Source organism: Salvelinus alpinus, chromosome 12 (assembly GCF_045679555.1).
Source record: "Salvelinus alpinus chromosome 12, SLU_Salpinus.1, whole genome shotgun sequence".
In the NCBI taxonomy this organism is placed as follows: domain Eukaryota; kingdom Metazoa; phylum Chordata; class Actinopteri; order Salmoniformes; family Salmonidae; genus Salvelinus; species Salvelinus alpinus.
In genome coordinates, this window is record NC_092097.1 from 48,281,524 (window position 1) to 48,308,393 (window position 26,870).

General features: G+C 44.3%; 1 protein-coding gene across 3 annotated transcripts in view; it reads right to left on the bottom strand.

Annotated features, from left to right (window-relative positions):
• Positions 1-5,569: 5,569 nt before the first annotated feature.
• The window catches only part of LOC139536284 (N-terminal EF-hand calcium-binding protein 1-like), a 55,001-nt gene continuing 33,700 nt past the window's right edge, over positions 5,570-26,870 (bottom strand). For 2 of the 3 annotated variants that reach the window (XM_071336688.1, XM_071336689.1), the window contains exons 6-14: positions 21,849-21,985; positions 14,740-14,861; positions 14,272-14,351; positions 13,024-13,077; positions 10,164-10,276; positions 9,385-9,462; positions 7,986-8,077; positions 6,889-6,964; positions 5,570-6,584 (exon numbers count right to left, since the gene is read on the bottom strand). In XM_071336688.1, the coding sequence (XP_071192789.1) occupies positions 6,936-6,964; positions 7,986-8,077; positions 9,385-9,462; positions 10,164-10,276; positions 13,024-13,077; positions 14,272-14,351; positions 14,740-14,861; positions 21,849-21,985 (705 nt within the window). In that variant the 3' untranslated portion in view covers positions 5,570-6,584; positions 6,889-6,935. The remainder of the gene's footprint in view (positions 6,585-6,888; positions 6,965-7,985; positions 8,078-9,384; positions 9,463-10,163; positions 10,277-13,023; positions 13,078-14,271; positions 14,352-14,739; positions 14,862-21,848; positions 21,986-26,870) is intronic. The other variant, XM_071336690.1, reaches the window with a different exon arrangement.

The following is a 26,870-nucleotide window of genomic DNA, read 5'->3' on the forward strand; positions in this document are numbered from 1 at the left end:
TGAAGGCTTGTCTTTTTCCCATCAGGAACAAGGTAGCAGCAAGGTCAGCTGTTTCAATGAAGAGAAGAACTCTATTAGTGCCCGTAGTGTTCTCGGAAAGCGAAGATAAAGGACAGTGTACGCTGCTCTTCCAAGAAACAACTCCCTCGATGGACCCATTGTACTGAATCATCTTTAGGTAACAGCTCTATTGGCAACACTCCTCCCTATAGACAACTAAATATTGTGTACATTGGACAGTACCAATCTGGATAACACTTAACTTGAAGCATTATAATGCATTATAAGCCTTGTTATAAGTATGTTGTCGTATTATCTCAATGATTCTGGTTTAATACAGCCATTGAACAGGCTCTTATAACTAGTAATAAATCATTATACCTATTGGTTGATACTGTAATCATACATGCCTATAACTAGTAATACATCATTATACCTGTCGGTTTTAAATAAAGTGTTACTCTAATCTGTAACAATGTCTTTTCCACAATGGCTAAGAGAAGGAACGCTGTATACCAAAGCAACACAATCCCAATGTATTGCTTATTAACCAAAGCAACACAAGTTCAATTTATTGCTTAGTAACCAAAGCAACACAATCCCATTGAATTGCTTATTAACCAAAGCAACACAAGTTCAATTTATTCCTTATTAACCAAAGAAACACAATCCCAATGTATTAAGCATTCAGTTTCAAATAATAATGAACCAAGCAATAAGTACACTACTGGAATATTAGAATGATTCACAACCTAATATACACAAATATTATCTTGAGTCCCAGAGTTCTCAAAGAATAATGAGTGGATTGGTATTTATGTTACTGAGTTATTTCTGTAGAGCAGAGGAACTCCCTCTAGTCCAGTGTATCCCAAACTCAGTCCTCAGGAATCCAAAGGGTGCACGTTTTGGTTTTTGCCCTAGCACTACACAGCTGATTCAAATAACCAATGAATCATCAAGCTTTGATTATTTGAATCAGCTGTGTAGTGTTAGGGCAAAAACCTAAATGTGTACCCAGGGGAAGCCCCAGGACCGAGTTTGGGAAACGCTGCTGTAGTCTCTCAAAGGCAAGAAGAGAGAACAAGAGAAATCCCTGCTGTATCTTTGAGGTCATTCAAAATGATTTACTAGGGAACGAACATAGGGAATCCTATACTGTTAGGAAAAAAAATGCTATCCATAGGAAAACCCTTTGAAGAACCCATTTTGGTTCCAGGTAGAACCCTTTTGGTTCCAGGTAGAATCCTATTGGGCTCCATGTAGAACCATTTCCCCAGAAGGTTCTACATAGACACCAAAATAGTTATACCTGGAACTATGGAATGGGAGACTAAGGGTTGAATCCTTACTGCCACTTAGGTCAAAATTTAAGTTAGCCATGCATTGTTCTCAATGGGAGATTAAAACCTTGTTTCAACTGTAGGGATTAATGCTCAAATCAGTTTTGTTTTTCAAATCCGTTTTGTAATACTGACGGTACAAACAGCAAGTTACAAGTGACCAAATCGTGTGTGTGTGTTTAGACAGCAGTCATTTGCTAACATGGCTATGCTAGTTGTCATAGTAACGACAGGTATGCGTGCACAGGGGTGTAGGCTGATTGGTGGTAGTGCTCTTGCTTCTTATCACTCAGAAGTTATGTAGCATGCTAAGGTGACAACAACGCCTGTCATGGATGTTTCCCAGTTGCTTTGAATATTCAAAATCATAGTGTAAGAACACTTTTAAAGCCTCAAAGGATAAGATGATCCAACTTTCAAAACAAGTCATTTTTGGCTAGCCAAGGCAGGCAACTAGCTAGCTAGGTAGCTGTTCAGCTATCTAGCACATTCACTCATTTGTTTGTTAACAATTAACAAGCTAATCATGTTCCTGTAAAACTGTCAGCAGAGTAGCTAGCAAGCAACAAGATACTGTATGTCAAATATCAGTCTAAAAACCACTTGAGGGCAAATAAATCAGATTTGACTGTTCAGACACAAGTCACACGCCCAGGAATCAGATTTGTATGACCTAAAACCAGCTATGAAGATGGTTTGAAATATGGCTTGAAATGTTCGATTTCATGTGCTTTTTGGCTGTTCAGACTACAGGAAAAAGAACAGATTCGAATCGGATATGCAAAATTTTGGGGATTTGCGTCACATCCAACTGACAATATGAACAAGGCAAATCCTTAAAATGGAATTAGGATTCTCCCCTACGTTTGCACCGGTCACTGTTTTCCCATACAGTAAATGTACATTCCTAATCTTCTGTAAGATGTTATCTTTCTTTGAATCTGTATTCCATCTGTTCTATATGTGTTTTATTCCCCATGGCCTTATTTAGTCCTTCCTTTCTAACCCTTCAATATGTATTGCTCTTCTTATCTGCTCAAGTTTACAACTGTTATTAAAAAGTGTGTCTTTATTCATACTGTTATGTTAGGTGTGTATTTTATTCATACTGTTATGTTAGGTGTGTATTTTATTCATACTGTTATGTTAGGTGTGTATTTTATTCATACTGTTATGTTAGGTGTGTATTTTATTCATACTGTTATGTTAGGTGTGTATTTTATTCATACTGTTATGTTAGGTGTGTATTTTATTCATACTGTTATGTTAGGTGTGTATTTTATTCATACTGTTATGTTAAGAAGTGTGTCTTTATTCATACTGTTATGTTAGGTGTGTATTTTATTCATACTGTTATGTTAAGAAGTGTGTATTTTATTCATACTGTTATGTTAGGTGTGTATTTTATTCATACTGTTATGTTAAGAAGTGTGTCTTTATTCATACTGTTATGTTAGGTGTGTATTTTATTCATACTGTTGTGTTAAGAAGTGTGTATTTTATTCATACTGTACTTTATTTTTTTACCGGTTGTTCTTCCCTTTATTCATGTTTTATTTCTGAAGATGTATTATAAACTGTGCAGCACTGCCCATTCTATGGAAAATGTTCAAATCTGGATTTAAATGTATAGACATCGATTTAAAGGGTGGCTGAACCGATTTAGCCTTGGTTTTAATCCTCCTCACGAGGAAATGTGACTGAGAACCAGATGAGGTGCAACCATATGCTTCACTTGAGTCTTGTCCTTGAGCAAGGCACTTAACCAGAACTGCTTCTGTAAGTCGCTCTGGATAAGAGCTTCTGCTAAATGACTCAAATGTAAACAAAAATGGAGTAGGTTCATTTCAAAACCCAATTTTAGTCACGAGACAACTGCTTTAATCACGACTCAACTCTATTAATCACCAGACAACCGTTTTCGGTACCTCTGTGGATGTGCCATTATGTTGCCAGGTATGAAACCGAATACATGTAGTCATAGAAACGAGAATAGTCAGAGAACAAAGACACATTTGATTTTATTCATCTTGTTGAGTTGTATGAATAAATGTATTGTTGTGAAAAATGCTGCTCTTAACAGGTGATCCCGACCGTTGGCTAGGACTCAAAATACACAACCCAAGCTGGCAGATCCAACTGATGTAGTACAAATGATTGACATTGTAAGTGTAGAATTTAAAGTACAGAAATGCTAGTTATGATTGTGGAGGATTAACCTGTTATGTAGAGGAAATGTAAGGGCCTTGATTAACTACACTCTACAGGTTATTGTGGAGTAATTGTGGAGCAACATCACGATATCTAAGGGCAACCTGCATTCTGAATGCCCAATACTGCCCTACAGAAGGCAAAATACACTAACAAAAAGACTTCAGTCTTTTTCTGTCTAGACAGATAGCAATTTCTGATACTCCATGATATGTGCTGATCAACTGGTTTGTTCTTGTGTCAGGAAACTTAATACCACATTAATCAGATAATATACCTGGTCATTACAACAGGTCAAAGATTTTTCACCAAATTCGTTGTTACTATGTTTTGCCTTTGTAGTGCAGCATAGGTTTCTAACATTATGATCTTACTTCACATGCATACAGTACACACACACACACACACACACACACACACACACACACACACACACGATCCAAGCAAAGGTATGCACACAATGAGCCTAATCCTAAAAAGATTCAAAACCATTTTCAAAAGAGTTTGCTTTTTAATCCAGGACTAGGCTTAATCTGTGTCCGGAAAACCCGTCCCTCGTAGTATCGTATCTCTACGGGACGGATGGAGTAAAAAGCACCTCGTAGTATCGTATCTCTACGGGACGGATGGAGTAAAAAGCACCTCGTAGCATCGTATCTCTACGGGACGGATGGAGTAAAAAGCACCTCGTAGTATCGTATCTCTACGGGACGGATGGAGTAAAAAGCACCTCGTAGCATCGTATCTCTACGGGACGGATGGAGTAAAAAGCACCTCGTAGTATCGTATCTCTACGCGACGGATGGAGTAAAAAGCACCTCGTAGCATCGTATCTCTACGGGACGGATGGAGTAAAAAGCACCTCGTAGTATCGTATCTCTACGGGACGGATGGAGTAAAAAGCACCTCGTAGCATCGTATCTCTACGGGACGGATGGAGTAAAAAGCACCTCGTAGTATCGTATCTCTACGGGACAGATGGAGTAAAAAGCACCTCGTAGCATCGTATCTCTACGGGACAGATGGAGTAAAAAGCACCTCGTAGCATCGTATCTCTACGGGACAGATGGAGTAAAAAGCACCTCGTAGTATCGTATCTCTACGGGACGGATGGAGTGAAAAGCACCTCGTAGTATCGTATCTCTACGGGACAGATGGAGTAAAAAGCACCTCGTAGTATCGTATCTCTACGGGACAGATGGAGTAAAAAGCACCTCGTAGTATCGTATCTCTACGGGACGGATGGAGTAAAAAGCACCTCGTAGTATCGTATCTCTACGGGACGGATGGAGTAAAAAGCACCTCGTAGTATCGTATCTCTACGGGACGGATGGAGTAAAAAGCACCTCGTAGTATCGTATCTCTACGGGACGGATGGAGTAAAAAGCACCTCGTAGTATCGTATCTCTACGGGACGGATGGAATAAAAAGCATGTATAATGGAGAATCTCTATTGAACATGCTTCATCTTCTTAATCTGTGTCCGGGAAACCGGTCCTACAGGTTTGCGCTAAATCGATCTCCTCAAGCCTCTCTCCATATACCATATATTGGACTCAATAACCACACCGCCTCTCAGCATCAAGCACTTGACGATGATTGCAACAGAGAGACACTTACACTAATTTCACTGTCAAGTAGAGACAGGGGGTTTTGTCGAGCTCTTTCCCAGCCATCTTCATTTCTATGCAAAGGGAGTTGCTTCTTTCTCTGTCTTGTCACCCGTGTCTGAGAAACCATTATTCATGAGGCTAAGATGAATCGTTTTTTTAGTCGAGAAGTCGACAAAATAGGAAGAAAGTGCTTTGCTCGACGCAAGCCAAAACCTCATGAAATTAAGTTGCTAAATGTGTTATCTTTTGCAGATATAGTGGACTTTAAAATACTTTATAGTGAATAGGTTTGAAGTAATACACTTAGAGAAAAAGCGTTTTATGCCCATGGGAGAACCCTTTGAAGAACCCTTTTGTGTTCTTACCTGTACACCTAGAAATTCAAAACAGAGTCGAGTAAACTGACTGGCCATTAACTTTTATTAAAGTGAATATGTTGAATTTCTACATGGAAAAGATACTTCATTAACAACAAAAGCACAATGACAACACAATGACAACACATCCATCTGCACATGACTGATTATCTTATTATTCTCTTAAATAAAGTAAACTATGGAAAAATAGGGGGAAAAGTACAGTCCTATGATAACTATGTCTTGAGAAGGTGACACACAAAGAAATCTCATTGCAAAGTATCCTCCTTTATAGGCTTAATAGATACATACTTTCTTTAAACAGGTTAATTATCTGGGACAAACTCCTTTAATTAAAGACAGGCAACGTAACTCAAACCACTAGTAAACCTAACAATAGAAAGATTCCATTGCAAGGGGTCCCTTATGTAACAATAAGACAGCAGCAGGGTGCAACTACCCCCACCCCCCCCCCCGACTAGAGTAGGAACCATTCAGCATTTGAAACACATCACATATTGGTTCCTATCTAAGGAAATAAATGATCTGTAGGTTACGCATTGAGAATGCAAAGCAACTCATTTCTGAGGCTCGGTCAAACGTTGGTCTGCATGCATTTTAAACGGCGAGCTCCAGTCGTTCTCTTCAAATTCTACTTAAGTGTAAGCAAGTTATAGCAAGTAGTCATTAAAAAGCATGTAGTGTATCACATTGCAGTAACTGTATGATGTCTCCATCGCTGTCAGGAATGAAAATGCACTGACTAAACCGGAACCGTTTGATTCAAGCCACGTGATCGATTCTAACATAGTATCGGAGTGAGAGCTTCAAAAGCGTCGCCATTGGCTTTACAATGCAAAGAATCGCTTTCATGTCAATACATTTGGCTGCTTTTCCTCACCCCCTTTCTTTTAGAGAAACAGCGCATTATGGCAATGACCAGTATTAGTTAACGGTACATAAGAAATATGTTGCAGAACGATGCTGTAGTAACGCAGTGTTCTGTGTCCGCATAGAAACACTTGGATGCCTTTTGAATCTCTTGTCTTGGGGTTGTGTTGTGTGTGTTTCCCGCTCAGCCCAGTCAAAACTGTTCGCTGCTCTGGCACCCCAATGGTGGAACAAACTCCCTCACGACGCCAGGTCAGCGGAGTCAATCACCACCTTCCGGAGACACCTGAAACCCCACCTCTTTAAGGAATACCTAGGATAGGATAAAGTAATCCTTCTAACCCCCCCCCCTTAAAAGAGTTAGATGCACTATTGTAAAGTGGTTGTTCCACTGGATATCATAAGGTGAATGCACCAATTTGTAAGTCGCTCTGGATAAGAGCGTCTGCTAAATGACTTAAATGTAAATGTAAATGTGTGTGGGGGGGCGAGCGGGGGATATGGTGTTCTGTGGTCTGTTGCTAGTTGTTAGTCATGATCCACCAGGATGCTAGGGGGAAAAGAGAGGAGTTCTATTTGAGTTGGGGATAAATGGGTAAATAACATGTCATTTCTAGCAAATCTGGGTTCAAATACTTTTGCTCGGCTTGATTGAGCTTGCGTGGCACAATGTAACCAATAGAATATTTGCAAATCCCTGTCTCTCCAGGCGGGCTAAAGCAAATTCTAAAAGTATTTGAAGGATTTTAAATAGTATTTGAACCCAGGTCTGCTTTCTGGTACGTATCCACAGAAGGTAAGTTGTGTTCCCTTTAAGATGGCTTAAACTGCTATCTCAAAATCATAATTTTGTATTTTCATAAGCCACTGTAAATCGCTCAAAGACCAGTGTGAAATTATGTACTTGCCTCAATGCAACATTTTACATTTTAAATGTGTATGTATTTTTTTGGGGGGGTGAGCAATAATGTGCAAAGCATACATTTTCAAGAAAACACAAGTGACACTGTACTAACATTGAGTGGCTGCTGCAAACATACTGACTCAACTCTAGCCACTTTAATAATGGAAAAATGTATGTAATAAATGTAAATGCCACTTTAAACAATGCCACTTTATATAATGCTTACATACCCTACATTACTCATCTCATATGTATATACTGTACGCTATACCATCTATTGCATCTTGCCATCTTGATGTAATTAAATGTATCACTAGCCACTAAACAATGCCACTTTATATAATGTTTTCATACCCTACATTACTTATCTCATATGTATACACTGTACTCTATACCATCTACTGCATCTTGCCTATGCTGTTCGGCCATCACGCATTCATATAATTTTATGTACATATTCGTATTCATTCCTTTACACTGGTGTGTATAAGGTAGTTGTTGCGAAATTGTTAGGTTAGATTACTTGTTAGATATTACTGCATGGTCGGAACTAGAAGCACAAGCATTACGCTACACTCGCATTAACATCTGCTAACCATGTGTATGTGACAAATAACATTTGATTTGATTTGATTATAGGTAGGTATAGATTGTAACACACACACACCTGGGAGCAGCATGGTAGACACAAGCTTGGGATCCTCCAGCATATCAATGACACAGCGCTGGAAATTCTTACTGGCATCGGACTGCAGGTAGCTAGGGAGGACAGGAACACAGCAACAATCAATAGACCTGTGACATGACAGTAAGACATAATCACCATTATTATCAATGTCCAATAGCAGAAAGGCTTCGTTAGTAAACCACATTACACAATACAACTAATATGTTTGGATTGATATTCCTAGTCTCTTTGCACTAAATATATGCACATGCATTTATGAGAATTAGAATGTAATAATACTGAATGTTAAGATATTGAACAAATATGACTGTGTCACAGTCTGATCTACCCTGTACATATTGGTGTGTTTAAATCAACCCTGAGAAACAGGTCGGTGTGTTTAAATCAACCCCGAGAAACAGGTCGGTGTGTTTAAATCAACCCCGAGAAACAGGTCGGTGTGTTTAAATCAACCCCGAGAAACAGGTCGGTGTATTTAAATCAACCCTGAGAAACAGGCTGGTTTGTTTAAATCAACCCTGAGAAACAGGCTGGTGTGTTTAAATCAACCCTGAGAAACAGGCTGGTGTGTTTAAATCAACCCTGAGAAACAGGTCGGTGTGTTTAAATCAACCCTGAGAAACAGGTCGGTGTGTTTAAATCAACCCCGAGAAACAGGTCGGTGTATTTAAATCAACCCCGAGAAACAGGTCGGTGTATTTAAATCAACCCTGAGAAACAGGCTGGTTTGTTTAAATCAACTCCGAGAAACAGGCTGGTGTGTTTAAATCAACTCCGAGAAACAGGTCGGTGTATTTAAATCAACCCTGAGAAACAGGTCGGTGTATTTAAATCAACCCTGAGAAACAGGCTGGTGTATTTAAATCAACACTGAGAAACAGGCTGGTGTATTTAAATCAACCCTGAGAAACAGGCTGGTGTGTTTAAATCAACCCTGAGAAACAGGCTGGTGTGTTTAAATCAACCCTGAGAAACAGGCTGGTGTGTTTAAATCAACCCTGAGAAACAGGCTGGTGTGTTTAAATCAACCCTGAGAAACAGGCTGGTGTGTTTAAATCAACCCTGAGAAACAGGCTGGTGTGTTTAAATCAACCCTGAGAAACAGGCTGGTGTATTTAAATCAACCCTGAGAAACAGGCTGGTGTGTTTAAATCAACCCTGAGAAACAGGCTGGTGTGTTTAAATCAACCCTGAGAAACAGGCTGGTGTGTTTAAATCAACCCTGAGAAACAGGCTGGTGTGTTTAAATCAACCCTGAGAAATAGGTTGCGTGTGTATCATGATATTAGAGATGGGCCATCTGCTCATCAGCGGAGGAAAGAAATGAGCCGCTTTCCAGCGTCTCACACACACACACACACACACACTACAGACCCACCTCATCCAGGAGATACGATCCTGCCAAAACTCATATATTATGAAGCACGACTTCCCTGGGAGCTTCTGGATAGACACACTGACAGAGAGAGAGCGCGAGAGAGATGAGAGAGAGACAGAAAGAGACCGAGAGAGTTGAAATTAGCATCTGGTAGAGTTAGTCAATCAGGCCAAAGCAATAAGATCTAATTTGCATTAAATGAGCACAAATCCATCATGATGCATAACTGTGTCTTTTTTTCTTTTTTTTTATGAACAGGAAAATCGATCAATTAATATTTCCTTTGAAAAAGTACATATAACTAATTCTTAGGAATCCCATAGTTGGGAAGTACATAGAACAATCTCATTGATGACATATTTTCTATCATCTAGGAATAGGCTTTTCCTGCCAATGTGATCGGACCAGGAAGAACTGGGCTCCCGAGTGGCACAGCAGTCTAAGGCACTGCATCTCAGTGCAAAAGGCGTCACTACAGTCCCTGGTTCGATTCCGGGCTGTATCACATCCGGCCGTGATTGGGAGTCCCATAAGGTGGCACACAATTGGCCCAGCATCGCCGGGGTAGGCCGTCATTGTATGTAAGAATTTGTTCTTAACTGACTTGCCTAGTTAAATAAAGGATACATTTAATAAACTCTGGTCCTTAGTTTCATTTTTACAGGCCAGGTCAGGTGAATCACTCGGCGGCGAGTCGTGTGCCCTGCACTGCCCTGTGCCAAGCCACTGTGCTTTGGGATCTAAGCCAGGTAACTCTCTAGGACTTTGATTTCACTTACTGCAAGTTGTCGCTGTGGTTGGATGTGGTGTCTGCGTAGCTCTTGAGTACCCTCTGGAACTCCTCAAGATCCTCCTCCGTTGCCAACATCTGCCTCTGCACCAGCAGGATGTTCTGTTGGCACGGACGCCACAAGGAAACACATCATTTACATACATTTGGTAGACACTCTTATTAAATCAAATTCAAATCAAATGTTATTTGTCACATGCGCCAAATACAAACAGGTTTAGACCTTACCGTGAAATGCTTACTTACAAGCCCTTAACCAACAAGACAGTTCAAGAAATAGAGTTATTGACAAAATAAACTAAAGTAATTTTTTAAATAAAAAGTAACACAATAAAATAACAATAATGAGGCTATATACAGGGGGGTACTGGTACCGAGTCAATGTGGGGGTACAGGTTAGTCGAGGTAATTTGTAGGGATAAAGTGACTATGTATAGATAATAAACAGCGAGTAGCAGCAGTGTAAAACCAAAGGGGCGGGGGGGGGTCAATGTAAATAGTCCGGGTGGCCATTTGATTAATTGTTCAGCAGTATTATGGCTTGGCGGTATAAACTGTTAAGGAGCCTTTTGGACCTAGACTTGGCGCTCCAGTGCCGCTTGCCATGCGGTTTTCAGAGAGAACAGTCTATGACTAGGGTTGCTGGAATCTTTGACAATTTTTTGGCCTTCCTCTGACACTGCCTAGTATATAGGACCTGGATGGCAGGAAGCTTGGCCCCAGTGATGTACTGGGCTGTACGCACTACCCTCTGTAGCACCTTACGGTCGGATGCCGAGCAGTTGCCATACCAGGCAGTGATGCAACTGGTCAGGATGCTTTCGATGGTGCAGCTGTAGAACTTTTTGAGGATCTGGGGACCCATGCCAAATCTTTTCAGTCTCCTGAGGGGGAAAAGGCATTGTCGTGCCCTCTTCATGACTGTCTTGGTGTGTTTGGACCATGTTAGTTTGTTGGTGATGTGGACACCAAGGAACTTGAAACTCTCGATCAACTCCACTACAGCCCCGTCGATGTTAATGGGGGCCTGTTCGGCCCTCCTTTTCCTGTAGTCCACGATCATCAGCTATTAGTTAGAAATGGCTCTAGAAACGACCTTACATTTCCTTCAAACTGCACGCAGAGACATAAAAATGGTATCCATGAGTTCATCTGACTCTGGGTAAGTAGTAAAAAGGGCTAGGTTAGTTGACTCTGGGTATGTAGTAAAAAGGGCTAGGTTAATTGACTCTGGGAAAGTAGTAAAAAGGACTAGGTTAGTTGACTCTGGGTATGTAGTAAAAAGGGCTAGGTTAATTGACTCTGGGTATGTAGTAAAAAGGGCTAGGTTAGTTGACTCTGGGTATGTAGTAAAAAGGGCTAGGTTAGTTGACTCTGGGTATGTAGTAAAAAGGGATAGGTTAGTTGACTCTGGGTATGTAGTAAAAAGGGCTAGGTTAGTTGACTCTGGGTATGTAGTAAAAAGGACTAGGTTAGTTGACTCTGGGTATGTAGTAAAAAGGACTAGGTTAGCTGACTCTGGGTAAGTAGTAAAAAGGACTAGGTTAGTTGACTCTGGGTATGTAGTAAAAAGGGCTAGGTTAGCTGACTCTGGGTAAGTAGTAAAAAGGACTAGGTTAGTTGACTCTGGGTATGTAGTAAAAAGGGCTAGGTTAGTTGACTCTGGGTATGTAGTAAAAAGGACTAGGTTAGCTGACTCTGGGTAAGTAGTAAAAAGGACTAGGTTAGTTGACTCTGGGTATGTAGTAAAAAGGACTAGGTTAGCTGACTCTGGGTAAGTAGTAAAAAGGACTAGGTTAGTTGACTCTGGGTATGTAGTAAAAAGGACTAGGTTAGTTGACTCTGGGTATGTAGTAAAAAGGGCTAGGTTAGTTGACTCTGGGTATGTAGTAAAAAGGGCTAGGTTAATTGACTCTGGGTATATAGTAAATAGGGCTAGGTTAATTGACTCTGGGTATATAGTAAATAGGGCTAGGATAATTGACTTTGTCAGTAGAACAAAGGGCTAAAACTGCCAAAATGTCGCACTATCCATGTAAGCCTTTTTTATACCCTACAGAGTACACAATGCAATAACTTCAATTAGCTATGTAAAATGGCAATGGTGCATATTTGCTTAGCAAACATAGGTGGATGTGAGCAGCCCTGCAATTTATACATCGAAGCAAGTATGCAAGATTGCCATTTTGAGTAGCTAATTGCCTTCTTGCGTTGCGTACATATATAAGGTATAAATTAGGCTTCAACATATAGTAGTAGGTAAGAAAAACATATCAGTCATATCTTTCAAAAAGCACCTATCAGCTGAATCAGTGCTAGTAAGAAAAGATGAGTGCAAGAAAGACAAGAACAGTAAGGTGTTTGAGGGACGACATCAAACACTCCTGAGCTCCTACAGCTGAGCTATAGGCAACAGCTGGGCTCCTACAAAGACAGACGCAGGTTTGAGGAGCAGATGGGGGAGTGTTTTTTTGTGCCTGTGAGGGGAAGCTCAATGTGTGAATGATGAAATTGAAAGTCTGGAGGTTTTCTGAGCACAGTCACCCAGGGGCGGATGCTATGTGAATTCATTTGGTTGCGCGATGTGCGTTCTGCTTTGAAAATCAAAAACAAGATGGATCATGGAAAATGGAACAGTGAAACTGTAGCACTCATTGTAAAAAACGTGTCAACGTAAAATCCTGAGTTACCCTGACTTAAAAAAAACGTTTAACTTTTAAAGTGTACTTTCATTGGATAACTGTGCTGTTAAACTCCAAAGACACCCTGTGGCCCAAGGTGCCCCTAAGGGTATTAATAAAGTTGTATTGAACTGAATCGAATTTAGAGTAACAACAATCATCACTCACAGATTTATATGTACTGGCCAGCATATCTTCTTTCAGGGGTTCCAATTTTGGACTCTGAAAAAAAACGTTAAAAACCTACTTAATAATGGGAAAAGCTCGAACTCATATTGACCGGGACTTGAATCAGACCTGAGTTCAAGAAGTGGGTGTTTTCTTTTCTTTTCCTTTTTTTGTTTGTTGTGTATTTTACTCCTTTTTTTCTCCCCAATTTTGATCTTGTCCCATTGCTGCCGCTCCCCAACAGGCTCGGGAAGCGAAGGTTGAGTCATGCGTCCTACAAAACATGACCCAAGCAAACTGCACTTCTTAACACCCGCCTGTTTAACCCAGAAGCCAGCCTGCAGGCACCCGGTTCACCACTAGGAGTCGTAGGGCACGATGAGACAAGTAAAGCCCCTCCGGCCAAACCCTTCCCTAACCTGGACAACGCTGGGCCAATTGTGCGCAGTTGCACGGCCGGTTGTGACACAGCCTGGAATCGAACCCAGGTCTGTAGTGACGCCTCAAGCACTGCGATGCAGTGCCTTAGACCGCTGCGCCACTTGGGACGCCCGTGTGTTTTATTTTAAATACTTTAGCTCTGCTTGACTGAGCTTTCCTGATCGAATGGAACCAATGGAAAAGTCCCAAAAGTGTAAACCACACCCATGTGGCTCAATCAAACGCTCAAACTATCTGAAAGAAAACAAATACTACTTGAACCTAGGTCTGACTAGAATATAATTAACTCATGCACGGTATATAATATAATTATCCAATACATTGTATCATTGACAAACATTCTGACTAGAGTTTATTTCAACCCCTGCCCGTACATTTAGAACCCTCTATTTCCATTCATGAGAAAGCTTATATTGCTCTATCATATTAAATTAGAGTATGAAGTTGAACCTAAAGGTGATATAGCTCACTGCAAAGGGAATGAGAGGCTGTGAGGTGACGATTGATATTGCACTACAGTTCGTGCTGCAGGTTATGAATTGCTCTGATATTGCAGTACAGGTTCCTCTTGATTGACAAACGAGACAGTCATACAGATAGGCAGGCAGGCGAAAGAAAGGGCTTAGGGAGTAAAAGAATGACAGACAGACATAGAACAGGAGACACAGAGAGCATAGGGATTTAAAGTTGTGAGTGAGAGAGAAAGAACATATGGCATGAACCGGTTATAGGAATGAGCAGCACAGAGCATTAGAGCAAGAGGTATTCAGGTTGTCAGGATGAGATATCCCCAGGACAGTCCAGTACCTGCCACTCCAGCTTGTCCAATAGCAACTGGAGCCTGTTGATCTGGGAGCACCAGTGGTCATCAGTCTCCATGGTCACTCCTACGAAACACACACACGTTTTCGTTACTTGTCAGGATTTTCTGGGGAGTAAAAATATGTTCCCATTCAAAATCCTATTTTCCCAAACCCCTAACCATAACTCCTAACCCCAAACCTAAAATAGCATTTTTACTTTTCAATAACCACAACAATGTAATTTAGCAGACATGTTTGTTTATATCAACTTACAATAGTAAGTGCAATTTTTTTTTGTATTGTTGACACTGGCGGGAATCAAACTCACAACCCTGCCGTTGCTACTTTTTCACTCCACGAGGAGTTGAGATGTAGCGGGGTGTTGCGTACCCTCCTCCAAGAGGCGTACGTAACAGCCACACTCTTACCAACTGAGCCACACAGGATTGTGTGGATTAAGCATTGGTATTACCTGTAGTGAGAATGCCTGAGTAGGGGTCGGTGGGGGAGAGGCACATGTTCTTCTGAACCTTGCGGCCACATCGCCTGCTGTTCCTCTGCGCCGAGGGATGCTCCACCACCTTCACCTCTCTCCTGAAGACAGACAGGACCAGAAAAGGAAGAGGAATAAAGATCAAAACGAATGGTGTAACTGTCAGAGAGGTGAGAAAGGGAGGGATGGCACTGGTCACAGGAGACGAAGAGAGGAGGAATAACATTCAGAGAAGAAGAGAATAGTGAAGAATGATGATGGTAGAAGGTAGGCAGTAGAAGGTAGGCGGTAGAAGGTAGGCAGTAGACGGTAGGCAGTAGTAGACGGTAGCAGTAGTAGGCGGTAGACTGTAGGCGTCAGGCAGTAGAGGTTCATCAGGTCAGTGGAGGAGAGGCAGCAGTAGATGGTAGCAGCAGCAGACGGTAGAAGGTAGCAGCAGTGGGCGGTAGCAGCAGCAGGCCGTAGCAGCAGCAGTAGGCGGTAGCAGCAGTAGACGGTAGATGGTAGCAGCAGTAGACGGTAGGCGGTAGCAGCAGTGGGCGGTAGCAGCAGTAGACGGTAGGCGGTAGCAGCAGTGGGCGGTAGCAGCAGTAGACGGTAGGCGGTAGCAGCAGTAGACAGTAGGCGGTATCAGCAGTAGACGGTAGGCGGTAGCAGCAGTAGACGGTAGGCGGTAGCAGCAGTAGACGGTAGGCGGTAGCAGCAGTGGGCGGTAGCAGCAGTAGACGGTAGGCGGTAGCAGCAGTAGACAGTAGGCGGTAGCAGCAGTGGGCGGTAGCAGCAGTAGACGGTAGGCGGTAGCAGCAGTAGACAGTAGGCGGTAGCAGCAGTAGACGGTAGGCGGTAGCAGCAGTAGACGGTAGGCGGTAGCAGCAGTAGGCGGTAGGCGGTAGCAGCAGTAGACGGTAGCAGCAGCAGGCCGTAGCAGCAGTAGACGGTAGATGGTAGCAGAAGTAGGCGGTAGGCGGTAGCAGCAGTGGGCGGTAGCAGCAGTAGACGGTAGGCGGTAGCAGCAGTAGACAGTAGGCGGTAGCAGCAGTAGACGGTAGGCGGTAGCAGCAGTAGACGGTAGCAGCAGCAGGCCGTAGCAGCAGTAGACGGTAGATGGTAGCAGCAGTAGGCGGTAGGCGGTAGCAGCAGTGGGCGGTAGCAGCAGTAGACGGTAGGCGGTAGCAGCAGTAGACAGTAGGCGGTAGCAGCAGTAGACGGTAGGCGGTAGCAGCAGTAGACGGTAGGCGGTAGCAGCAGTAGACGGTAGGCGGTAGCAGCAGTGGGCGGTAGCAGCAGTAGACGGTAGGCGGTAGCAGCAGTAGACAGTAGGCGGTAGCAGCAGTAGACGGTAGGCGGTAGCAGCAGTAGACGGTAGGCGGTAGCAGCAGTAGACGGTAGCAGCAGCAGGCCGTAGCAGCAGTAGACGGTAGATGGTAGCAGCAGTAGGCGGTAGGCGGTAGCAGCAGCAGGCCGTAGCAGCAGCAGTAGACGGTAGCAGCAGTAGACGGTAGGCGGTAGCAGCAGTGGGTGGTAGCAGCAGTAGACGGTAGGCGGTAGCAGCAGTAGACAGTAGGCGGTAGCAGCAGTAGACGGTAGGCGGTAGCAGCAGTAGACGGTAGGCGGTAGCAGCAGTGGGCGGTAGCAGCAGTAGACGGTAGGCGGTAGCAGCAGTAGACAGTAGGCGGTAGCAGCAGTGGGCGGTAGCAGCAGTAGACGGTAGGCGGTAGCAGCAGTAGACAGTAGGCGGTAGCAGCAGTAGACGGTAGGCGGTAGCAGCAGTAGACGGTAGGCGGTAGCAGCAGTAGACGGTAGGCGGTAGCAGCAGTGGGCGGTAGCAGCAGTAGACGGTAGGCGGTAGCAGCAGTAGACAGTAGGCGGTAGCAGCAGTGGGCGGTAGCAGCAGTAGACGGTAGCAGCAGTAGACAGTAGGCGGTAGCAGCAGTAGACGGTAGGCGGTAGCAGCAGTAGGCGGTAGGCGGTAGCAGCAGTAGACGGTAGCAGCAGCAGGCCGTAGCAGCAGTAGACGGTAGATGGTAGCAGAAGTAGGCGGTAGGCGGTAGCAGCAGTGGGCGGTAGCAGCAGTAGACGGTAGGCGGTAGCAGCAGTAGACAGTAGGCGGTAGCAGCAGTAGACGGTAGGCGGTAGCAGCAGTAGACGGTAGCAGCAGCAGGCCGTAGCAGCAGTAGACGGTAGATGGTAGCAGCAGTAGGCGGTAGGCGGTAGCAGCAGTGGGCGGTAGCAGCAGTAGACGGTAGGCGGTAGCAGCAGTAGACAGTAGGCGGTAGCAGCAGTAGACGGTAGGCGGTAGCAGCAGTAGACGGTAGGCGGTAGCAGCAGTAGACGGTAGGCGGTAGCAGCAGTGGGCGGTAGCAGCAGTAGACGGTAGGCGGTAGCAGCAGTAGACAGTAGGCGGTAGCAGCAGTAGACGGTAGGCGGTAGCAGCAGTAGACGGTAGGCGGTAGCAGCAGTAGACGGTAGCAGCAGCAGGCCGTAGCAGCAGTAGACGGTAGATGGTAGCAGCAGTAGGCGGTAGGCGGTAGCAGCAGCAGGCCGTAGCAGCAGCAGTAGACGGTAGCAGCAGTAGACGGTAGGCGGTAGCAGCAGTGGGTGGTAGCAGCAGTAGACGGTAGGCGGTAGCAGCAGTAGACAGTAGGCGGTAGCAGCAGTAGGCGGTAGGCGGTAGCAGCAGTGGGCGGTAGCAGCAGTAGACGGTAGGCGGTAGCAGCAGTAGACAGTAGGCGGTAGCAGCAGTAGACGGTAGGCGGTAGCAGCAGTAGACGGTAGGCGGTAGCAGCAGTGGGCGGTAGCAGCAGTAGACGGTAGGCGGTAGCAGCAGTAGACAGTAGGCGGTAGCAGCAGTAGACGGTAGGCGGTAGCAGCAGTAGACGGTAGGCGGTAGCAGCAGTAGACGGTAGCAGCAGCAGGCCGTAGCAGCAGTAGACGGTAGATGGTAGCAGCAGTAGGCGGTAGGCGGTAGCAGCAGCAGGCCGTAGCAGCAGCAGTAGACGGTAGCAGCAGTAGACGGTAGGCGGTAGCAGCAGTGGGTGGTAGCAGCAGTAGACGGTAGGCGGTACCAGCAGTAGACAGTAGGCGGTAGCAGCAGTAGACGGTAGGCGGTAGCAGCAGTAGACGGTAGGCGGTAGCAGAAGTAGACGGTAGGCGGTAGCAGCAGTGGGCGGTAGCAGCAGTAGACGGTAGGCGGTAGCAGCAGTAGACAGTAGGCGGTAGCAGCAGTAGACGGTAGGCGGTAGCAGCAGTAGACGGTAGGCGGTAGCAGCAGTAGACAGTAGGCGGTAGCAGCAGTAGACGGTAGGCGGTAGCAGCAGTAGACGGTAGGCGGTAGCAGCAGTAGACGGTAGGCGGTAGCAGCAGTGGGCGGTAGCAGCAGTAGACGGTAGCAGCAGTAGACGGTAGCAGCAGTAGACGGTAGCAGCAGCAGGCCGTAGCAGCAGTAGACGGTAGATGGTAGCAGCAGTAGGCGGTAGCAGCAGCAGGCCGTAGCAGCAGTAGACGGTAGATGGTAGCAGCAGTAGGCGGTAGCAGCAGTGGGCGGTAGCAGCAGTAGACGGTAGGCGGTAGCAGCAGTAGACAGTAGGCGGTAGCAGCAGTAGACGGTAGATGGTAGCAGCAGTAGACGGTAGGCGGTAGCAGCAGTAGACGGTAGGCGGTAGCAGCAGTAGACAGTAGGCGGTAGCAGCAGTAGACGGTAGGCGGTAGCAGCAGTAGACGGTAGGCGGTAGCAGCAGTAGACGGTAGCAGCAGCAGGCCATAGCAGCAGTAGACGGTAGATGGTAGCAGCAGTAGGCGGTAGCAGCAGTAGACGGTAGATGGTAGCAGCAGTAGACGGTAGATGGTAGCAGCAGTAGACGGTAGCAGCAGTAGACGGTAGCAGCAGTAGGCGGTAGCAGCAGTAGACGGTAGCAGCAGTAGACAGTAGATGGTAGCAGCAGTAGGCGGTATCAGCAGTAGACAGTAGCAGCAGTAGACGGTAGCAGCAGTAGGCGGTAGCAGCAGTAGGCGGTAGCAGCAGTAGCCGGTAGCAGCCAAAGACGGTAGCAGCAGTAGACAGTAGACGGTAGTAGCAGTAGACAGTAGACGGTAGCAGCAGTAGACGGTAGCAGCAAAAGATGGTAGCAGCAGTAGACGGTTGCAGCAGTAGACGGTAGCAGCAGTAGGCGGTAGTGGCAGTAGGCGGTAGATGGTAGCAGCAGTAGACGGTAGCAGCAGTAGACAGTAGATGGTAGCAGCAGTAGGCGGTAGCAGCAGTAGACGGTAGCAGCAGTAGACGGTGGCAGCAGTAGACGGAAGCAGCAGTAGACGGTGGCAGCAGTAGACGGAAGCAGCAGTAGACGGTAGATGGTAGCAGCAGCAGGCCGTAGCAGCAGTAGACGGTATTAGCAGTAGGCGGTAGCAGCAGTAGACGGTAGCAGCAGTAGACGGTAGCAGCAGTAGACAGTAGTAGCAGTAGACGGTAGCAGCAGTAGACGGTAGCAGCAGTAGGCGGTAGCAGCAGTAGGCGGTAGCAGCAGTAGACGGTAGCAGCAGTAGGCGGTAGCAGCAGTAGACGGTAGCAGCAGTAGACGGTAGCAGCAGTAGACGGTAGCAGCAGTAGACGGTAGTAGCAGTAGACGGCAGCAGCAGTAGACGGTAGCAGCAGTAGACGGTAGCAGCAGTAGACGGTAGCAGCAGTAGACGGTAGTAGCAGTAAACGGTAGTAGCAGTAGACGGTAGCAGCAGTAGACGGTAGCAGCAGTAGACGGTAGCAGCAGTAGGCGGTAGCAGCAGTAGACGGTAGCAGCAGTAGGCGGAAGCAGCAGTAGACTGTAGCAGCAGTAGGCGGAAGCAGCAGTATGCGATAGCAGCAGTAGACAGTAGACGGTAGTAGCAGTAGACGGTAGCAGCAGTAGGCGGTAGCAGCAGTAGACTGTAGCAGCAGTAGGCGGAAGCAGCAGTAGGCGGAAGCAGCAGTAGACGGTAGCAGCAAAAGATGGTAGCAGCAGTAGACGGTAGCAGCAGTAGGCGGTAGCAGCAGTAGGCGGTAGCAGTAGATGGTAGCAGCAGTAGGCGGTAGCAGCAGTAGACAGTAGCAGCAGTAGGCAGTAGATGGTAACAGCAGTAGACCGTAGCAGCAGTAGACCGTAGCAGCAGTAGACAGTAGATGGTAGCAGCAGTAGACAGTAGATGGTAGCAGCAGTAGACAGTAGACGGTAGCAGCAGACAGTAGAAGGTAGCATCAGTAGGCAGTTGTAGCAATAGACGTAGCAGCAGTAGACAGTAGCAGCAGTAGACGGTAGTAGCAGTAGACGATAGGTAGTAGATAGTAGGCAGCAGCAGAACATTGGTCCAACCAAAACACAACAAAGAAGGGTGAAAGCGATTTTGTGGATAGTTCCAATTCCAAATGACAAGCCCAACATTGTAATTATCCCCTTGGGAAGTGTAGGACATGGTGTTGACTGCTCAGGGCTGACCCTAACCATTCATAGATGAAGTGTGTGTGTTAATGTATGTGTGTAACAGAGTAACTTGTGTGTGCATGTGCATCTGAGTCTGTGGGTGTCTCTGTGTGTGTATTTGTGTGACAGAGTAGATGGATGGAGAAACATTGTTTTCTCCAGCAGGTTAAGACTCTGTGTGCCTGCCTGTCCTGCTGACAGAGCAGAGGGAGTGTATGACTGGGGCACTTCTACTGCTGGGCCAGTTAGCAGCCCCAAAGGGCACTGCAGCACATAGAGTACTACCACAGACGAACAGAAAGGAGGACAAAAAGGTGGTGCCATAGTATTTAGTAATGAGGTGGTGCCATAGTATTTAGTAATGAGGTGGTGCCATAGTATTTAGTAGTGAGGTGGTGCCATAGTATTTAGTAATGAGGTGGTGCCATAGTATTTAGTAATGAGGTGGTGCCATATTATTTAGTAATGAGGTGGTGCCATAGTATTTAGTAGTGAGGTGGTGCCATAGTATTTAGTAATGAGGTGGTGCCATAGTATTTAGTAATGAGGTGGTGCCATAGTATTTAGTAATGAGGTGGTGCCATAGTATTTAGTAGTGAGGTGGTGCCATAGTATTTAGTAATGAGGTGGTGCCATAGTGTTTAGTAATGAGGTGGTGCCATAGTGTTTAGTAATGAGGTGGTGCCATAGTATTTAGTAGTGAGGTGGTGCCATAGTATTTAGTAGTGAGGTGGTGCCATAGTATTTAATAATGAGGTAGTGCCATAGTATTTAGTAATGAGGTAGTGCCATAGTATTTAGTAATGAGGTGGTGCCATAGTATTTAATAATGAGGTGGTGCCATAGTATTTAGTAGTGAGGTGGTGCCATAGTATTTAGTAGTGAGGTGGTGCCATAGTATTTAGTAATGGGGTAGTGCCATAGTATTTAGTAATGAGGTAGTGTCATAGTATTTAGTAATGAGGTAGTGCCATAATATTTAGTAATGAGGTGGTGCCATAGTATTTAGTAATGAGGTGGTGCCATAGTGTTTAGTAATGAGGTGGTGCCATAGTGTTTAGTAATGAGGTGGTGCCATAGTATTTAGTAATGAGGTAGTGCCATAGTATTTAGTAATGAGGTGGTGCCATAGTATTTAGTAATGAGGTGGCGCCATAGTATTTAGTAATGAGGTGGCGCCATAGTATTTAGTAATGAGATGGCGCCATAGTATTTAGTAATGAGGTGGCGCCATAGTATTTAGTAATGAGGTGGTGCCATAGTATTTAGTAATGAGGTGGCGCCATAGTATTTAGTAATGAGGTGGCGCCATAGTATTTAGTAATGAGTAGGCGCCATAGTATTTAGTAATGAGGTGGCGCCATAGTATTTAGTAATGAGGTGGCGTCATAGTATTTAGTAATGAGGTGGTGAGCCTTCACCATGCGCTGCCCCTCGCTAACAATACCGCTACAGAATGATTTAGTAGTGAGTTTGTGGCTGGAATGGTGTTGAGAGGTGAGGTAATTCCATTGTTTTTTAAGTAGTGAGGTGCAGCTGGTGTGGTGTTGATTCCTGAGGTGCTGTTGTGTATTTGAGACTGGGTATTCAGTAGTATGGTGCTGCCATAGTCTTTAGGTGTGTTGAGCACTAGTGACTCACGGAGCAGGGCTGCTTTGCTCCTCCACAGCCTCCATGGCACACTGCAGGGACATTTGAAGAGAGAGCAGCTGGCTGGAGGTCTCCCTCAGCATGAAGCGGGTCACAAACTGTCCCAGCACAGAGGAGCCCTGGTACTCCTAACGAGGGAGAGATGGGGGAGAGGAGATGGGGATAGAGGAGAGTAGGTGGGGTGGGAGAGAGGGGGTAGAAGAGTGGGATGGGAGTGGGCAGAGAGGATAGGGAGGGAAAGGTGGGGGAGAGGGGAGCAGGGAAGGGGAGACACAGGAGGTGAGTAAGAGAGAAAGGGAGCGAGAGGGAACAGGTTGGCAACCATTTTCGGAAAACCCTAATTAATTCTAAGAGCTGTTATGCTCACGACAGCTACAGCATCAGGAGATAAGGGCGAAAGCTCATAACAGATGTTTTACTCCAATTCAATCGCTATGTTTCACAGCATGCATGATTCTTAGCCATTTCAAATATTGAACATGGAACGGTTTTCCTAAAAATAAAAAAAACATCTATTCCATCTTTAACTAGCGGGAGACTCGTCGTAACAAGACTGTAATTTAAGCCGACCTAGAGGAATGGTGCAGGATGGTTAATGGAGTAATTGTAGTGGAGCACCACACTAGAATGTACAATGACAACCTGGCAGCGTCCTAAAAGGCACGTTATTCCCTACATAGTGCACTATTTTTGACCAGAGCCCTATGAGCCTTGGTCAAAAGTAGTGCCCTATATGGTGAATAGGGTGCAATTTAGGAGGCTGCCCTTGCTACTGTAGATTAATACCATGGGGGAATTCTAGTCTAGGGCCTTGGTGATGACATATATGACAGACTACAGCTGCTAACAATCGCTAGCGAAAACCTCTATGGGTTTCCTTCTGACAGTGAATAAGAAAGTGCATGAATGAATGGGGCTTTAATTGTGACAGGGTGCATAATTATGCAGTAAAAACCCTCTTTTTCTAACAGGGATAGCTGGATTTTCTCCTTCCTTCACTGATGTGCTTCACTGATTCCTGGGCTGGCTAATATACGTTTCCGTCACAGATAAGAAAATAAATAAAAAAGGTATCTTCTTGAGGTAGATTCGATAACAGTTTCTTTTAATGTCTGATTATTAAAGTCTTATCTTTATTATTGTACAGTTGGTTAATCATTGAAATCTGATCTCACTCATAAAATTGTTTGTAGCCTAAATAAAACAGTTACTTACTAATGTAAAAAAAAATACATTGACAAATGACAATAATTTACAACAGCTTACAAATGGTGACCAAATTAATGAATTGTGGTTTGTAAGAAATGTATAGTCACACCTTGAAATAATCTGTTACAATAGATTCAACCAAATGACTATGATCTTTAGATCCCAGACTCCAAGGCTCAGCCAACATGTTGATTTTTGTCATAGTCTTCACATTTTTATTTTTGGATAATATCAACCATTAAGGATAATAAATAGGCAACTGAAAGAAAAGGCACCTTGTAGCGCATTGGAGTTTTTAATATGTCCTTTAAGAACCAAGGTAGGTCTACTTTGTTTCTCACCTATTCCGATCTGTATAAAACATGTATGCAATAATTAACAATATAAAGCCAAAAACATATAGCTGGCGTTCATATGAAGACATCACTGAAATGTAAGGCCAGTTACAGTGCCTTCAGAAAGTATTCACACCCCTTGATTTTTTCCACATTTTGTTGTGTTACAGCCTGAATTTAAAATGGATTACATTTAGATTTGTTTTGTAACTGGTCTACACACAAAACCCCATAATGTCAAAGTGGAATTATGGTTTTTGATATTTTTACATATTAGTTAAAAGTTAAAAACTGAAATGTCGAGTCAATAAGTATTCAACCCCTTTGTTATAGCAAGCCTAAACACGTTCAGGAGTAATGTGCTTAACAGGTCACATAATAAGTTGCATGGACTCATGATTTTTGAATGACTACCTCATCTCTGTACCCCACACATCCAATTATCTGTAAGGTCCCTCAGTCGAGCAGTGATCCCTATAGCCGGTCTCATCATCGTCGGTTATCAGGCCCACCACCGTCGTGCGTCTGCAAACTTAATGATGTTGTTGGAGTCGTGCGCGGCCACGTAGTCTTGGGTGAACAGGGAGTACAGGAAGGGACTAAGCACGCACCCCTGAGGGGCCCCCGTGTTGAGGGTCAGTGTGGCATATGTGTTGTTGCCTACCCTCAAGCATTGTGGTGGCTTCATCATGTTATGGGTATGCTTGTTATCATTAAGGATCGGGGTCGCGTCGATGAGACAGTTGTAAATCATGCAGCGCGTTAAGTCAAGATCGCAGATAGTAGAGAAACAAAAAATGTCGGTACATATACAGTGGGGCAAAAAAGTATTTAGTCAGCCACCAATTGTGCAAGTTCTCCCACTTAAAAAGATGAGAGAGGCCTGTAATTTTCATCATAGGTACACTTCAACTATGACAGACAAAATGAGAAAAAAAATCCAGAAAATCACATTGTAGGATTTTTAATGAATTTATTTGCAAATTATGGTGGAAAATAAGTATTTGGTCAATAACAAAAGTTTATCTCAATACTTTGTTATATACCCTTTGTTGGCAATGACAGAGGTCAAACGTTTTCTGTAAGTCTTCACAAGGTTTTCACACACTGTTGCTGGTATTTTGGCCCATTCCTCCATGCAGATCTCCTCTAGAGCAGTGATGTTTTGGGGCTGTTGCTGGGCAACACGGACTTTCAACTCCCTCCAAAGATTTTCTATGGGGTTGAGATCTGGAGACTGGCTAGGCCACTCCAGGACCTTGAAATGCTTCTTACGAAGCCACTCCTTCGTTGCCCGGGCGGTGTGTTTGGGATCATTGTCATACTGAAAGACCCAGCCACGTTTCATCTTCAATGCCCTTGCTGATGGAAGGAGGTTTTCACTCAAAATCTCACGATACATGGCCCCATTCATTCTTTCCTTTACACAGATCAGTCGTCCTGGTCCCTTTGCAGAAAAACAGCCCCAAAGCATGATGTTTCCACCCCCATGCTTCACAGTAGGTATGGTGTTCTTTGGATGCAACTCAGCATTCTTTGTCCTCCAAACACGACGAGTTGAGTTTTTACCAAAAAGTTATATTTTGGTTTCATCTGACCATATGACATTCTCCCAATCTTCTTCTGGATCATCCAAATGCTCTCTAGCAAACTTCAGACGGGCCTGGACATGTACTGGCTTATGCAGGGGGACACGTCTGGCACTGCAGGATTTGAGTCCCTGGCGGCGTAGTGTGTTACTGATGGTAGGCTTTGTTACTTTGGTCCCAGCTCTCTGCAGGTCATTCACTAGGTGTGGTTCTGGGATTTTTGCTCACCGTTCTTGTGATCATTTTGACCCCACGGGGTGAGATCTTGCGTGGAGCCCCAGATCGAGGGAGATTATCAGTATGTCTTCCATTTCCTAATAATTGCTCCCACAGTTGATTTCTTCAAACCAAGCTGCTTACCTATTGCAGATTCAGTCTTCCCAGCCTGGTGCAGGTCTACAATTTTGTTTCTGGTGTCCTTTGACAGCTCTTTGGTCTTGGCCATAGTGGAGTTTGGAGTGTGACTGTTTGAGGTTGTGGACAGGTGTCTTTTATACTGATAACAAGTTCAAACAGGTGCCATTAATACAGGTAACGAGTGGAGGACAGAGGAGCCTCTTAAAGAAGAAGTTACAGGTCTGTGAGAGCCAGAAATCTTGCTTGTTTGTAGGTGACCAAATACTTATTTTCCACCATAATTTGCAAATAAATTCATAAAAAATCCTACAATGTGATTTTCATTTTGTCTGTCATAGTTGAAGTGTACCTATGATGAAAATTACAGGCCTCTCTCATCTTTTTAAGTGGGGGAACTTGCACAATTGGTGGCTGACTAAATACTTTTTTGCCCCACTGTATATCTGTTTTCCCAGTCACGTGAAATCCATAGATTAGTGTCTAATGAATTTAGTTCAATTGACTGATTTCCTTATGAACTGTAACTCAGTAAAATCTTGGAAATTGTTGCATGTTGCGTTTATATTTTTATTCAGTGTATATACATTTGCTACAATGGGTGACTTAGGAATCCCATCAAGCACTACAAGCCATACAATTATTTTTACATCTTTCCTCTTTAGCCACAATGGGAAGGGCTGACTGTGCACTGCAAAACTCTACAGTTAGCTAGCCAGCTTCCCAATGTTCCTGTATGGGCTCCGGGAAGCTCAATAAAACATCTCAGCTATAAAAAAAAGCATAATATAGACCATAATATGATGCTAATGAATGCAGATATGCTTGGCTGGACTATTCCTACACCAATATTGTTGCTTGACTCATCGTTTTTATGAGGCACACTAGATTGCCTCCATCTGTGCAGAGGAGCCGTTTCTTCTCAAAGTCATGAATCAGCTGAATGGAGGGAAACTAGCCCCTAGTCCATGGACTGTGGAGTATTTACTGTTAATACAAAACATAGGTAGGGTATATTTTGTAGCCTAAATAGTAAGATACAGTATATAGACAGGTGTGTGCCTCTCCAAATCATGTCCAATCAATTGAATTTACCACAGGTGGACTCCAATCAAATTGTAGGAACATCTCAAGCATGATCAATGGAAATAGGATGCGCCTGAGCTCAATTTCGAGTCTCATAGCAAAGGGTCTGAATACTTATATAAATAAGGTATTTCAGTTTTTTAAAATAAATTTGCAAAGATGTATGAGGAAAATGTTTTATTTAATACATTCTAGAATAAGGCTGTAACGTAACAAAATGCGGAAGAAGGGAAGGGGTCTGAATAATTTCCGAAAGCACTGTACATTCTACATAAGGTATATTCTGTAGCCTATATCGTAAGGTATATTCTACATAAGGTATATTCAGCAGGCTTTATCTATACCCTATAGAATATATTCTATAGCTCCCATTCCATGGACTGTGTAACATTTACAGTTCATAATACAAAACATACAGTGCCTAGTGAAAGTCTACACAC